Consider the following 14,160-nt stretch of genomic DNA (forward strand, 5'->3'; position numbering starts at 1 on the left):
TGAGAGTTTGAGTGAGAAAAAAAAAACAAAAACAAAAAAAAAAAAAAACAACAAAAAAACCCATTTGTTTCAGGCTCAAGAGACAAAAACAAGACTTGAGTAACCCACAACCTCATACAAGTCCCAATACTGACCATATTTAAGGGACCCCTTTTCTTGGGAACATTTAAAGGAGACTATGCAAAATACATGGCAATTCATCATAAGGCATTCTCATAAGGAACATCCCGTGTAAGACATCTTTTCCATCACCAGTTTTGTTGAGAAGGCTGTGCTGTGCTGGTGGCCCTTGCAAAGACCATTCCCTTGAATGCTCTGCTTACTTCAAAGCCCCGGCGTGACTAATCCTTGTGCTGGCTGCTATGAGCAGCATTGCCCATTTGCATTAGCTTGCAAATCCAGTGTCAGTAGCTGTGGCTGTTTAGTCAAAATTTGCGTCAGCCCAAACAAGAACAGATTTCCCTTCTCTAGCAGCAGCACACTAAGCCAGAGAGAGGATGTGTTTCTATCTGTTGGAGCTTAAGTCTTCCGTGTGTTTATTTAGAAAAAGCCACAGTGCTAATGCCAGTGGTACAGAGGGGCATTTTGAGACAGCAAATGACAGATTGCATTAAATGTAGTGAAAGGTTAGGTGTGGGAGAAGGGATGTAGTATTAATAGTTTCTCAGAAACTGAAGTGCCTGTGTGATAAAGTCTGATGAATTCAGATTGTCACTTCAAAGGACTGGTTTCTGGCGCGCATCTAGTCACTGCTGTCTTACTGAAATGAATGGGAAGTTTAATAAGCATGGACAGCTGTGACAATCAGTGAAGGGAACTTTAATTAGCATGGAGGAGGCTGCCCATGCACTGAGCTGAAATTCCCATGGCAATTACAACATTAAATTGGACTGGCAGAGCAGGGCGGCCCGTAGACACTGACCACATCCCCAATTAGCGGGGAAGGTTATTTGGCGGGTGACCTTATTGTTACACCAAGCATAAATCAGCCTGCTGACCCACGGGCTTAGGAACTGGTAACAGCGCTCGTCAGGGCAAGAACGAGGAGAGCCGTGCTGCCCACGCGTGGGCTTGCTGTGCTGACATCAGCTCACATCAGCTGATCAGCTGTGCGCCCGGGTACAGACCGCAGATTTTATCAGGTGCAGCTAGATGTGTAGGGCAGATAACTATGAATTGACTTCCTCATACCACTTGGTTGCGAGAGTGAAAGGCACGTGCTTATATCTAACTGCATGGCAGCACTAAATCCACCTACTTTAGGTTCTTCGAGTAAGGCAGGCGCGGGGGGCTGCACGTACACGGTGCCAGGCTGGCACATGCTGGGCGCTGTGAGATGGAGCGTGGTGCTGGTCTGCTACTGAGGAAACGTCCCATTTCTGCCTGATTAAAGGCCATGCTGGAGCACCCACGGTCATGAGGACAAGCTGCTGAGTATTTCAGGCTTTAAAGAAAAAAGCACAGTCATTTTCCTCTGCTTGACAAGGAGAGGTTATGCACAGCTCCAAGTCATTTCTTCCTTTATGTTTTTTTCACATTGCCCATTGCCCACTGCAGTTCCAAGTGTCATAACCAGTGCTGCCAGCAAAAAGAGCCATCACCTTCCTACAACCCTGCATCTCCTGCCAGCCCACGCCCCCCACATGGCTGGGGCTGAGTGGCACTACAGAGCGCCCCATGTCACTGCCAGCTGCTCTCCTTCCTTCCAGCTTCAGCTCAGTTGTTTTGCTGTCATCGGTGTGAGAGAGCACAGGGCTCCTCACTGAGCACCCCAAAACCATGGTATGACCCTGTGTATGATCCAGCGTGACCCTCAGGCACCCCTTGCACACCCGCTCCCCTGTGCGGAGCCATGTCCGCATCCTCATCATGCCTGCAGGCCCTTACACCCTCACCAGCTGCCGGATGGAAACGGCCCCACTGCCCCCAGCCCCTCCAAAAGGCAGGGAGGGGACAGACCTAAGAGCAGCAAAAAGAAGAGTTAGGTCAACCCAGGTCTTTTTCTGGGCCCAGAACTGAGCATATACTTCTATTTAGAATAACCTCAACTCTTGAAAGATAGACCAATCTGTATATATATATAAATATATAAATAAATAAATATATATATATAAATACACACACACACAAACATTACTAGGCAAGGCAAAAGGACTAGGAGCTAGGTTTATTTGGCCAGATTTCTTTGCCAAGTATTTTCTCCAACCTCAATTTACAATTAATAAATTCTCAGATGAACCAGGCAAATGGAAGTTGGACTGGTGGGAGCTGAAGCTCATATTTTTCCCCCCGTTTTCTTGAATGTTCCCTGCATTATTACAGCTCAGTCATTAGGATCTTCAACAACCAGCTCAGGTCGTCCAGGACCTCTGAGCTGTTACAGCTCTTACACTAGGGTTGCTGGAGACTGACTGCTATGGAGAGACAAACCCTGCAGTACCTTGCAACTTCTCTTATATATTAAGGTCACGCTTTCTGAAATTACCTCTCTACTGTCTCTCTCTGAACACAGTAGTCTTTCCTTGACTTGTTGATGAAGATTTAAGGAAGTCTTCCTTTTACTCCTTTTATAGAAACAATACGCAGCTTGCAGAAATAATTATTTTGACAAACTGCTCCTTGGCGAGTGTTTGGTTTGGGGCTTGTCTGATCACTGCTGCCTCTTTTAAGGATTATCCCAGATAAATCCCACTAATCTTGCCATGCTCTAGTGAAAAGGAACAGCTTTTTGTCTTTGCTTGGGAGTGAGATGCTGCGTGGTTGGAGACACCTCCCCAGACATTCAGTACATGGGTGAAGTTCAGCATTTTCAAACCCTTTAAAACCAGAAATCACAACTCCCTGTGACTCACAGCATCTCACAAAGACAAAAACTCATGTTCCCAAGGCTGTAGCATACAAACATTGCAGCCGGGGCCTCAGCTAAAATCCACTAATAACCTATGAGACTGTTTCCCATGATTTTTCTGTAGGTCTCCACCACCCTTTACTGTTTTCTCTGTGATTTCCAAACTAACACAGCCTCCAGGGAACACCTGAAGCCCCATGGCTCGCCTTGCTTCCATCACTGTAACGTGGTGAGCTGTGCCATTGCCCATGCCCTCTTCTCCAAGCAGAAAACCAACATGCTGAAGCCATCGCTTGTCTGCCTCCAGCTCCTTGCAAACAGCCAGCAAAATGCGGGCGCTGTGGCAGCACTGCTTGCAGCAAGGAGGCTGACTCACAGAGGGGAGTCAAACCGCAAAAAAAACACTCGCTGGCTCAGTGCTCACAGCTGTCTGTCCGCTGGGACACATTTTAGTGTCATTTCTAGAAACACTTGGGCTCTTGTTTTACCAGGAACCACCCTAGAGGTGACACAGGTGGAAAAGAAAAGGTCCCAGGACGTGAAATCTGTCCTTGCTTCCCTCTCACATTTACCAGCCTCAGGCCACAGGGTGTTGGGCAGTGGCTGGGGGCTCCCTGCACACACACCCCTCTGTCCCCCAGAGCCAGACAGCCCCCGGCACACCCTGACTGAGCCTTCATCTCTCTAGGCTTTGCTTCAAAGGAGGACCTGAACCCAAAGCCACTGGAGGCGACCTCCCAGGGGAACCCAAGTACGTACATCAGAATTAATTTCATAATTAAGCAATGCTATTTTGTTAATTACCTGTTACTAGAACGTGTTCAAATTAAGCAGCAACAGGGAAGTTTTGAAGAATCCCAAGAAACTCAAGGAATGCGTTTTCCTCCAAGGAGGACGGACGATCGATCTCCATTGATCCCTCTGACAGACGCAGTTGGATTTTGCTTCTGTAGGAACAGGAGCACAGCCGAAGTGTGGCTTACCTGGGTGGCAGATGATGGCTGCTCACTGTTCCTTCTTCTGGTGCGAGTGCAGCTCCATGGTCCCGGGGCATGCAGCTTCTCTGGGGGGTTTCAATGGCAGAGTACAGGAAACCAATGCGCTGTGGCCAGCGATGGATGAGCAAGCTCTGCTGACCATGCACACCTTTGGCAATGTGGGCGCAGGCACCCTTCCCATTGCAGAGGGTGGGAGGGAGAAAAAGATGCCTAAGAAAGGGACCCAGCAAGGAGAGAGGGTCTTTATCCTGGAGGGGATGTAGAAGGAGTATCAAGGAGCCCTTAGTCTGAGGATGGAGTTGTTCCCTGCTCTAAAAAGCAAACCTTGCACAGCTGGTTTGCCCATTAACTCATCTTGAGATGGGGCCCAGAAGAGAAGGAAAAAGGGAAAGCAAATCACAATTGCAGAGGTGGGGTCCTCCTTCTCCTCCTCCTCCCAGGAAACCTCCCTGAGGAGGGGGCCTCACCCTCCCACTGGCCCCCAGCCACTGGTGCCCACCCTCCTGCAGCTGAGTCTCGCAGCACTTGCAGCTCAAGGACTTTACATTACACGCTGGCCCAAACATCCTACATGCTAAGGTGCCCAACCTAATGCTCCTAATATTGTTTTTTCCCATCAAAGAAAGTCAAATACACCTAAAACTGGTACAGAAATAAGGGAGAGGGGAAAAGGGAAAGGATCTGCCCTTGCAGACCCAAACTCACTGCAGGAAAGCAGAGCTCAGGACAGCTCTCTGCAGAGCAGACGTAGGCTGCCGTCTTGCAGAGCCCACGTCCAAGTGCAGGAATCCTCCTGCCATCCGAGTCAGCTCCAGGAATTAAGTTGGAGCAAGCATCTAAGTCTCTGAATGCTCAGCCCCTGTTGGCTGAGAAACTTCCACTTTCCACGTATACATTGCATGATGTATTTCCCTTTTAAGGCCAGGAAATTCAAGAAAATTTGGACGTTAATTGAGGTATTATTTGTTGTGAGTTCCCAGCCTTGCCTCACTATCTGCTGTGAAAGAAAACAGTTCTCCGTCACGCTCCTATAATTCAGCATTATTAGAATTAGAAAAACAGACGGCTATGGGAGAAAAAAATTGAAAGTAATGAGATGGGAGGCAGTTGCATAAGCCGGTAGGAACAATCGGCACTTTGTTGCCTTCAGGCTATCTAATGATTAAAACACTATTTTGGAGAGTCTGATTGGTAGGAGGCACCATCGGAGAGAAATCAAGAGATGCAGACAGCAGGAGAAAACAGCGCTCCATTTAAGCCAAATGTTTGATCCCGCTCTGGGTCACGGTCCAGCTGCCAAGTGAGTCACCACTAACATGCAGAGAAGTAAGGGTGGGCTGGTAGGCACTGCAGGCAGCACTTGCAGAGACACAAAGATGAGGCTCATCCGTGTCATTAGCAGAAGGCCTTTGGGTGCAGGCCTAGGTTTTCTAGAAGGACTTTTAGCTGAGTGAGGCAACACCCAAAAGTGCTGCTGCATGCACGGAGGCAGAAGTACAGCTGTACTTTGTGGGAAGTACAGCTACGAAAAGGACCAAAAATATTTTACACGCTTGTGTCTCTCCCCTCAGGTTGCAAGGTTGACTTGTCCTTCTTGATGGATGGGAGCTGGAGCATCGGTAAACGCCGCTTCCAGCTCCAGAAGCAGTTCCTCAGTAACGTGGCTCAAGCCCTTGGCATTGGCAGTGCTGGGCCCCTGATGGGCATCGTCCAGTATGGGTAAGGGCTGCTTCTGCACCAGCTCACCTGCACCCAGACAGGCCAGGGCAGAGCAGAGCAGCAGGGTCATCCAGCTTTTCACCTCTACTGCTACTTAAGGTTGAACGTGATCCAAAATTACACCCACTGTGGCCTTTTCAACAGATGCTGAGACGAGCACAAACAAGCATGCATTTATGCACAAGAGGCTACAGACCTAGCTCTGTTTTGTTATTGCCAGAAACAAGAATCATAACATTTGGAGATGCTTGTTGCTGAAACACTAAAACCTCACCAGTGCAGCCTCCTTGATACCTTATATTCTCACTCATATTCATGGCACGGAGGCATTTTGTTGTCAATGCTGGTGCTCCCATCTTGGGGCCTCTACTGTGGCTGTGCATGCTGACCAGCCCTGTCTTAGGGGTAACCCAAAGGGAATAGGGCACAATCATTCCAGATAATGGCATCGCCCTGCCTTAACAAAATTTGTTGTGCTCCTTGCTTCAAGAGAGCAGTTTGTCCCCATCTGCTGCCTTCCCCCTCTTCTGGCATGTCCTGGGAAGTGCTACTCCCATCACTGGTGGGTAGGGGTGTGCGCCCCAACAGCAGCATCTGTGGGGCTAGTGTATGCTGAAGGCCTCCCACCTGCACTACCAGGAGCCAGGTAGTGCAGACAGATCCTAAAACTCCCATGCTTCTGTATGTAAGGCAAAAAAGCTGACGACTGCTTCTTATTTTTTCTTTTTATCTGCTAGTGATGACCCTTCCACAGAATTTAACCTAAAAACTTATGCCAACCCCAAGGACCTAAGAAACGCCATTGAGAAAATCCCACAGAAAGGCGGACTTTCCAATGTTGGTAGGTGACGGGCTGCGTGCACAGCCTCAGCTCGGGGAGGGCTCCGGGGGGCCTGGAGCAAGACTGCGCCTCCTCTCCGGGTGTGGAGGCCATGGGCAGCGGGGCCCGGTGCTGGGGCAGGGCTGGCTGGAGCACACACTCTGCCTGTAATGTGCCTTCCTTGGTCCAGGCTGCTGCAAGTCCATCACGAGTGGCCAGGAGCTACCTTTCTTCTCATGGACAGATCCCACTGATGCATTGGTGGCCACCTCCAGCTGCTGTGGGACACCAGGCGGGGGCAAATGGGGCTCAGCACAGCTGCCAAGAGGGTTCAGGAGGTGCTGGCACCAGCAGTGGTGACCTCCCTGCCTGCTCACACAGCCCCAGAAACCACATTCCCCAGCTCTCAGCGTGGCTCTAACACTTGGGCCTGCACTTCATCCACCATTCCAGTAGGTTGTTCATAGCCCCGGAGGGACTGTCAGGCATCACCAGACAGAGCACTGCCGGCCCTGTAACTCATCCTCAATCTCTTTCTTTTTCCAGGAAAGGCACTTTCATTTGTTAACAAAAACTTCTTTTCGGATGCTAATGGAAACAGAGGTGGAGCGCCCAATGTGGTCGTGGTGATGGTGGATGGGTGGCCAACCGACAGAGTGGAGGAGGCCTCCAGGCTGGCCAGGGAATCAGGGATCAACATTTTCTTTGTCACTATTGAAGCAGCTGCTGAAAACGAGAAGCAGAATGTTATTGAGCCTAACTTTGTGGACAAGGTACTTACCGGGCTGGGCTCTGGCTGGAAGCTTGGTGTGAACTCAACCTTTTTCTAGTGATTTAATTCAGACAGCTTAAGCAGTCCCTCTCAAAGGACATTTTGCTTTCTTTCTTACCTCTCAGGGTTACTTCTGGTCCTGCTCACACTGTCTTGATGTCTCACATACAAAGAGGCAGCAGTGATGAAACCAGAAAGGGGATCTTTCTGAAACTTGCTAAGAGAGACAGCAAACTGTCTGACAGCAAATCCCTGATCCGAGGCACATCATGGAGCAAACAGCTCTTTGCTGACTACCCATTGGCGCAAACCTGCAGTCATTCTGAGGCAAAAAGTCTGAATGTCCAGCAGCGTGACAAAGCACAGGCACAGCCTGAGCTTTTTGTGACCTCCTGCTGTGCCTCTCCCACCTGGCAAGGGCTGGGAAGCCCTGAACAACCCAGCACCCTTGCTGCACTGACAAGTAGGTCCCACACATACCAGGGCTGGGACACTCTACGCACAGGCACATCTCAGTTGTTAGCCACACTGGATAGCTGAAGCATTTTGTTTCCATGGTTGAGCTGATGTGGATTATTTTTCCTTGGTTATTTATTTCTGCTGCTATGAACTCTTGGAAAAGGAGCAAATCCCTGTCGTGTGCAGAAAAACAAAACAACAGCAAACAAACAAACAGAGAACACAAGCCTTGCACTACTTGCTTTTGGCACTAATGGTGATTGCCTGCTCAGTAGTGCCTCAGGACAAGCTGGCACAAGGTTATGGCAGGAGGCATCTACCAAGTGCCAGACCTGCCTAAGCTCAGGAAGCCGGACAGTTATCTGTTATTTTCAGAAAACAGACTCCCGTCTGAACCATGTTACTCTGCCATGAAATAATTTTCCATGAGTTTCAGGGCTGTTCCAGAGGGCTCTACTGTCTCCGGTCAGCATTTAATTAGACTATAGCCTTATTTGCATTTACTTTTTGAAAGAGCAAAGCAATAGCAAGTCTCTGTGAACCTGCCAGAGAGCTCAAGTAGTAGAGGTGACTTAAAATAGGAAGGTAAAGAGGGAATGGTGACCTGACACAGCTGCATCTCGACACTAAAATTGCCCACCAGACACCCACATACTCAATTTCCCCCACTCCCTGCTCTGTGCTGCCCCTACTTCCTGACTGCACTCACCTGATTCCCACTGATCCTCCAAAAGGTTCCCTCAAATCTGCTCCCTAAAAATGTTCAGTTACAAAGATAAATATATATATATTTTTCTATCTTTATGTGCTTTTTGCATTGCTTGTTCTTTTTTTTTTTTTTTTTTTTAACATGGGTGCAAGCCAGGGAGAAACCAACTTCAGTCCCAGGTTTCAGATCAAGGCAGCAGGGTCTGTTAGCAGGCACAACTCTCCTGGTTGGCCTAACCCTGGGAGGGTAGGAGCTGACGTTGCCGTCTGGCAACCATGTCTGGCTGAGCCATGCTAACAGTGGCTCTGTGATTTGGATGCTTTCTCTGCAAACAATATAACTTATCTAAAAAAGCTTGACAGGTGGCAAACTTGGTTATTACCCTTCTTTCATGGCTATAATATCAGCTCCTTCCCACAGCTTTTTTAAAAAAAGGGCTGAAAAACCTGGCTCCTTAGAGAAGCATCTGTGATGTTACATTGACGTCATTTCCCAGGGAAGCAGATGGTGACTGGAGGAGAGGCCCCTTCAGACTCCAGCATCGCTCTTTCCAGGAGCCTAAATTTACAGTTTAGCTAAAATCCCAGCTGAAGCAGGCGGTCCGAATTTCCACTACATTCATACTTGTGGTGTTTTGCAGGCAGTGTGCAGAACAAACGGTTTCTATTCCATCAGCGTGCCCAGTTGGTTTGGCCTACACAAGATTGTCCAGCCCCTGGTGAAGCGGGTCTGTGACACCGACCGGCTGGTGTGCAGCAAGACGTGTCTCAATTCAGCTGACATTGGCTTCGTAATCGATGGCTCCAGCAGTGTTGGCACGGGCAATTTCCGCACTGTCCTCCAGTTCGTAGCCAACATCAGCAAGGAATTTGAGATTTCGGACACCGACACCCGCATCGGAGCTGTCCAGTACACGTATGAGCAGCGACTTGAGTTCAGCTTTGACAAGTACAGCACTAAGCAGGACGTGCTGAGTGCTATCAAAAGGATCAGTTACTGGAGTGGTGGGACCAGCACAGGGGCAGCCATCAGCTACACCTCCGAGCAACTGTTCACCAAATCCAAACCCAACAAAAGGAAGATCATGATTCTCATTACAGATGGCAGGTCTTATGATGATGTCCGAGTGCCAGCCATGACAGCTCACCAAAATGGTAAGCTCTTCTGTTATCTACTCTTCCTGCACACTTCCACATTTATCCAGGTCAGAGAAACACAGTTTGCTATCATGCACAGACACTGGAGGAACCCTTAGGAAGGAAGCATAGCACCTCATCCTGGGATCCCATCAAGCTCTAAATAAGACCACCATCTGTTCTCTATCTGAATGAGGAACTTCACAAAAAATAAAATAAATAATAATAATCATACAGGTATAGCAAGATGCAGCTAAGCCTAGGAGATCTCCGCAGATTTCTACTGTCTTAGTAACACATGAAGCCTCCTTTGGCTTTCCAGTCAGGATATTCATACATCTCACAATGCAATAGCAAGACATTGGAGCAAGAAGCTATTGTTCAGATCCCCATTTAGAGCTTTACTATTGTCTAAGCCTTTTTGCTATTGGCAACAGGCATTGTTCCAATGCACAAACCAGGCCTTTCTCCCAATTTGACGATGCCACTTTTAGACAGAGAGGGTACCACAATTCACTGCCCATTCTTAGTGGCCTATTAACTATGTTTGCAGTATTTGTGTTAACCAATTTAATTTAATGCAATGAAAACTATTATACTCATTCTTATCTCTGTGTTTCTTTCCAGGAGTTATAGCTTACTCCATTGGAGTTGCTTGGGCTGCTCAAGATGAACTGGAAGCCATCGCAACAGATCCAGATAAGGAGCATTCCTTCTTTGTGGATGAATTTGACAACCTCTACCAATTTGTTAATCCACTCATCCAAAACATTTGCACAGAATTTAATTCACAGCCACGGAACTGATGGAGTGGAACAAGGCAGGATCCTTGGGCATCATGATGAAAGCACACAAAATGCTGCCGGAGTAATGCCAGCCCTGAGCTCAAGAAATACCAACGCTGGTTTTCTCTGGCACATTCCGTTTAACAAAGTTGATTGCATCCCTATGTATGATAATGCTCTGTGTAGGCTGTTGATTTCTTTTTTTCCCCCTGCAGGCTTCAGAATCTCAGATTTGGATGGATAGTAAAAGAGGAGGAATTAAATGGAGGTGTTGGAAAAGCTACTTCAGGTATAGATCCCCAGCTCATCTGATTCCCACCTCTGGGCACACACAGGCTTGTGTTCCAGGGTTTCACAGCACATCACTGATACCACAGTGTTGTTGGACAACCCATAAACCCTGATGATCTGGTCTTAGCACCCTCACCCTTTAAGATGTGCCACCTGCTTCCTGGGGGACCAGGTCCCTTCAGGGAGCAGCAACGCTGCTCAGCTACAGTGGCTGAAGCACTTCCACGTGACACCGCCTGTCACTCGTCACACAGGTCAGGATTGAAATCCCAGACACAAACTGAGAAGTTAACCTTCAGCTAGTGCAAATTCAAGTATTGAGATTTATCCAAACCCAGAGACTGGAAAACCAGCAAGAGGCCAGAGTCAAGCTGCGGGATCTGCAACCATTTAGTAGTCCCAGTAAAGCTCCAGATCCACACAGCAGCCAACATGCAGGAGCTGGAATCTAATCTCCAACATCACGGCATTAAAGTGTGGTTAGATAAAAGAAATAACAATCTTATCCCCTTAGCTCACTGGCTCCACTTCATCATGTAGCTCAAGGCCTGCTGCATAGCAGGAGAGCTGCAGAGGCAGAAGAGGCTCCTTTGATAAAATTGTGGGTTTAGGCTGCACACTGTCTGAAAGGTGTTTGAAACCCCCACTGCTCTATCATTAAACTACGGCATAATTGGAACATCTTACAGCAGTCTTTAGTGTGTGGATAATTATTTGAGAGCCATTACAAAGATTTAAAAGGAAAGTATCTTAAAGTCCTGTATTATACACCGGGAAAAGCAGTATTTCTAAATTGTAAAGGTATCCTTTTCTGAAGTTGGATTGGACTTCTGTTTTACGGGTTGATTTCAAAATATACTTTCTACAGCCCTGAGTTATTCAGAATTCACAACTGTTTCTTACGTGAAGAGGTCAGCTGGTCAGCAACGGGAGGAATGACACATTAAGAGGGTCTAAAGGATTGCACTACAATTAGGAAGCAGCAGTTGCTGGTTGTTTCCATCCAGTGCCATTTAAGAAAATACATTCCTTAAGCAGAACTTACAGAAGGAAAGGGATGATGTTTCAGTGCCAGTAAAAATGTGCATGTTCATGCACCTTATGGAAGTCAAAGCAACACCACATCAGGCTTATGGAAATAACAGGAAATTGGAAGAAATTAAAGCTCAAATTTCACATCTTACTCACAAACCTGATTTTTAATAACCTTTACAGTTTTAATAAATAACCATGACCCAGGATGTTATTATTCACTTAAAAAAATACTAACTGAAGTTGCCAAAGGAGACTTCTTTCTGTCAATAAAATGTACATGATCTTTCAAATCTTTGTTTAGAAATATAACTGAAGTAGCTTAAAAATTACAAGTGAAGTAACCATAAATCAAATTAACAGAGACAGCCACTTCTACGTGATCTCCCTAGCACGGTAACATACATGTAAGCCAGGCTAGGGTCCTCTCATGAGGTGCTCCAACCATTACTACCAAATGCAATACTGGATGAAGCAGTGGTTTTACACAGGGATGGTTCATATCTCCCTCTTTAAGAAAAAACATTCACTTCTAGCTTTAAATGAACTTTATCAATATGATAATGCTATCTTCACAGAAGACACAGGTCATTGCCAGCTTCCAAAAAACAAAAGCAAAGTCATAAAAGATATTTGCACACAGTTTTTAACACTAACCTGTGCTGCAGCACTTGCCCAGCAATAGCCTCTTGGCTTGACAAAACCAACCATTAAGGACAGAGAGTTACATAGAGGAGCAGCCCTGGTAGCTCCATCTTCAGACCCACTTCCTTCACCACTGTTCTGCTGTTCATTCTCTGTCAACAAGGAATATTACATGGGCTGGATGAACCCAAACACATACAACAGATTTACTGGGGACTTTAATTCAGATACCAGATTTATAATCTGAAAACCCATTTGCATTAATTTGTGGCTAGCTGAGAAGGCCTAGGCCTTAACTTTTAACTACTCTTAAGATTGCAGCCAAATTTTTAATGCAACAGCTTACCACTGCATATCAATTTCCGTACTGGCTGTACCCTTGCAGCACAGGAGACTGGCACTCCTCCACAGGTGCTCCCAAAGGCTGTGCCTGTGCTCCCCCGAAAGCACAGCACAGATGGCCAAGGCATTATGAACAGCTGGAGCCACAGGTGTTCTTTAGGACAGACTTTTACCAAAAGCTTAAAGCAACAACACTGAGTTTTCAAACACTCCCCACAGAAAAGCTGAAGAGCTATCTTCAACCACAAGCATTTATTAAGGGCACAGCAGGGTTTGTTGTTGTTGAAATGGTTTGTCCTAAGTTCACAGAACACCCATGGTGCTCAGTTGCCAACAAGCAGTTTTATTAAGTTCTTGAGATGACCTTCAAATTAATTTTTCATCTCTCATCTAACCTGCGATGCTCTACCCATAAACACTGTAAACTCAAGTGTAATCCTCAGAAGCTGCCAAAATATGACCTTTGTTGAAAACACAAGCATGGATCGGCACAGAACGCGCTCCTCTTTTAACCCTTCACCTTTCATAGCAATGAAAATACTTATCACATCTACTGAAGTCTTGAAATAATATTAAAAAATGATAATACAGCTTCATAAATGTTTGAATGGGGTATATTTGGAGAAAGCAGCAGAGCTCTTTTTGTAATATATACAAGCTGTTTTGAGCTTCTCAATACAAGTTGCTATATATTTTGCAATAAAAATGTCCCAAAGGCATTCGAAGTACGTTGCCTTGTATGTAATTCAAAAAATAAGTTTAAAATATGGTCCATGTCATGTTAGTTTCTGAAACACAGCTGAGGCTTTCACAAGATTTTAGCAAACCTAGTAAGACTGGAAAAAAAACACAAGTGTTTTGTATTTGAGTGAGCTAGCAGAGGCAGGACCACCAAATTACTGATCAGAGGAACACTTATTTGAAACTGTACTGACTTTTGGGGTGGAAGCTACAGCCTGGCTGGGGCATCCAGAAGAGAAGGGCACCAACGGATTGGGCCTAGGGGCAGGCAGGCAGCCAGAGCAACTACTCGCTGGCTATACAGCCAAAAGAGGAGTCTGATCACCCTCTCTCTAGGACACAGGCATCTTGGCACTCAGGAGTTGGGCTGGTAGCTTATCACTGCTCAGCAGTCAAAGTGCAGAGCATGCACCAGGAAATGGACACCACCGTGGGGGAGCTCAATGTGGGGGCAGCACCTTTCCCTCCAACTCCAGCAGCAACTCCCCACACTGCATTATGTCAACAACCTGAGCTCAGTTATCTCAACAGACAGAGGTGACAACCCTGTTTTTCAGCAGTGTGTTACTGAGGCTAGTCTGGATGTAGGATGCTTGGACCCACTGCTGTCCCTGCACATAAGAGGCATCACCTGCCATGTGCACCCTCTGGCTCCTCAGCTGCTTCACTACGCAGAGGCCTTCCCTGTGGCAGTTTCTCAGCTTGCTCCTCCTACCACCACTCTCCAGTATATAAAGTAACAATGCCAGGAACCAGGAAAAAACTCTGGGGTTAAACATCCAGACAGGCCCAACCCAACCTAAACTTCCTTAATGGATCTAGTACCCTACCCATCAGCTCCACAGGTCTTACCCATGCTGAGG

At 46.9% G+C, this 14,160-nt stretch overlaps 1 protein-coding gene across 1 annotated transcript in view; it reads left to right on the plus strand.

Moving 5' to 3' along the window:
- VIT (vitrin) overlaps positions 1-13,275 on the plus strand; it is a 53,999-nt gene extending 40,724 nt beyond the window's left edge. Inside the window, exons 14-19 of the mRNA XM_005022225.6 lie at positions 3,537-3,599; positions 5,418-5,565; positions 6,303-6,406; positions 6,932-7,158; positions 8,966-9,479; positions 10,089-13,275. Of these exons, the coding sequence (XP_005022282.3) occupies positions 3,537-3,599; positions 5,418-5,565; positions 6,303-6,406; positions 6,932-7,158; positions 8,966-9,479; positions 10,089-10,267 (1,235 nt within the window). The 3' untranslated portion in view covers positions 10,268-13,275. The remainder of the gene's footprint in view (positions 1-3,536; positions 3,600-5,417; positions 5,566-6,302; positions 6,407-6,931; positions 7,159-8,965; positions 9,480-10,088) is intronic.
- Positions 13,276-14,160: the final 885 nt, after the last annotated feature.

The sequence above is a fragment of the Anas platyrhynchos genome, chromosome 3 (assembly GCF_047663525.1).
Source record: "Anas platyrhynchos isolate ZD024472 breed Pekin duck chromosome 3, IASCAAS_PekinDuck_T2T, whole genome shotgun sequence".
NCBI classification, from domain to species: domain Eukaryota; kingdom Metazoa; phylum Chordata; class Aves; order Anseriformes; family Anatidae; genus Anas; species Anas platyrhynchos.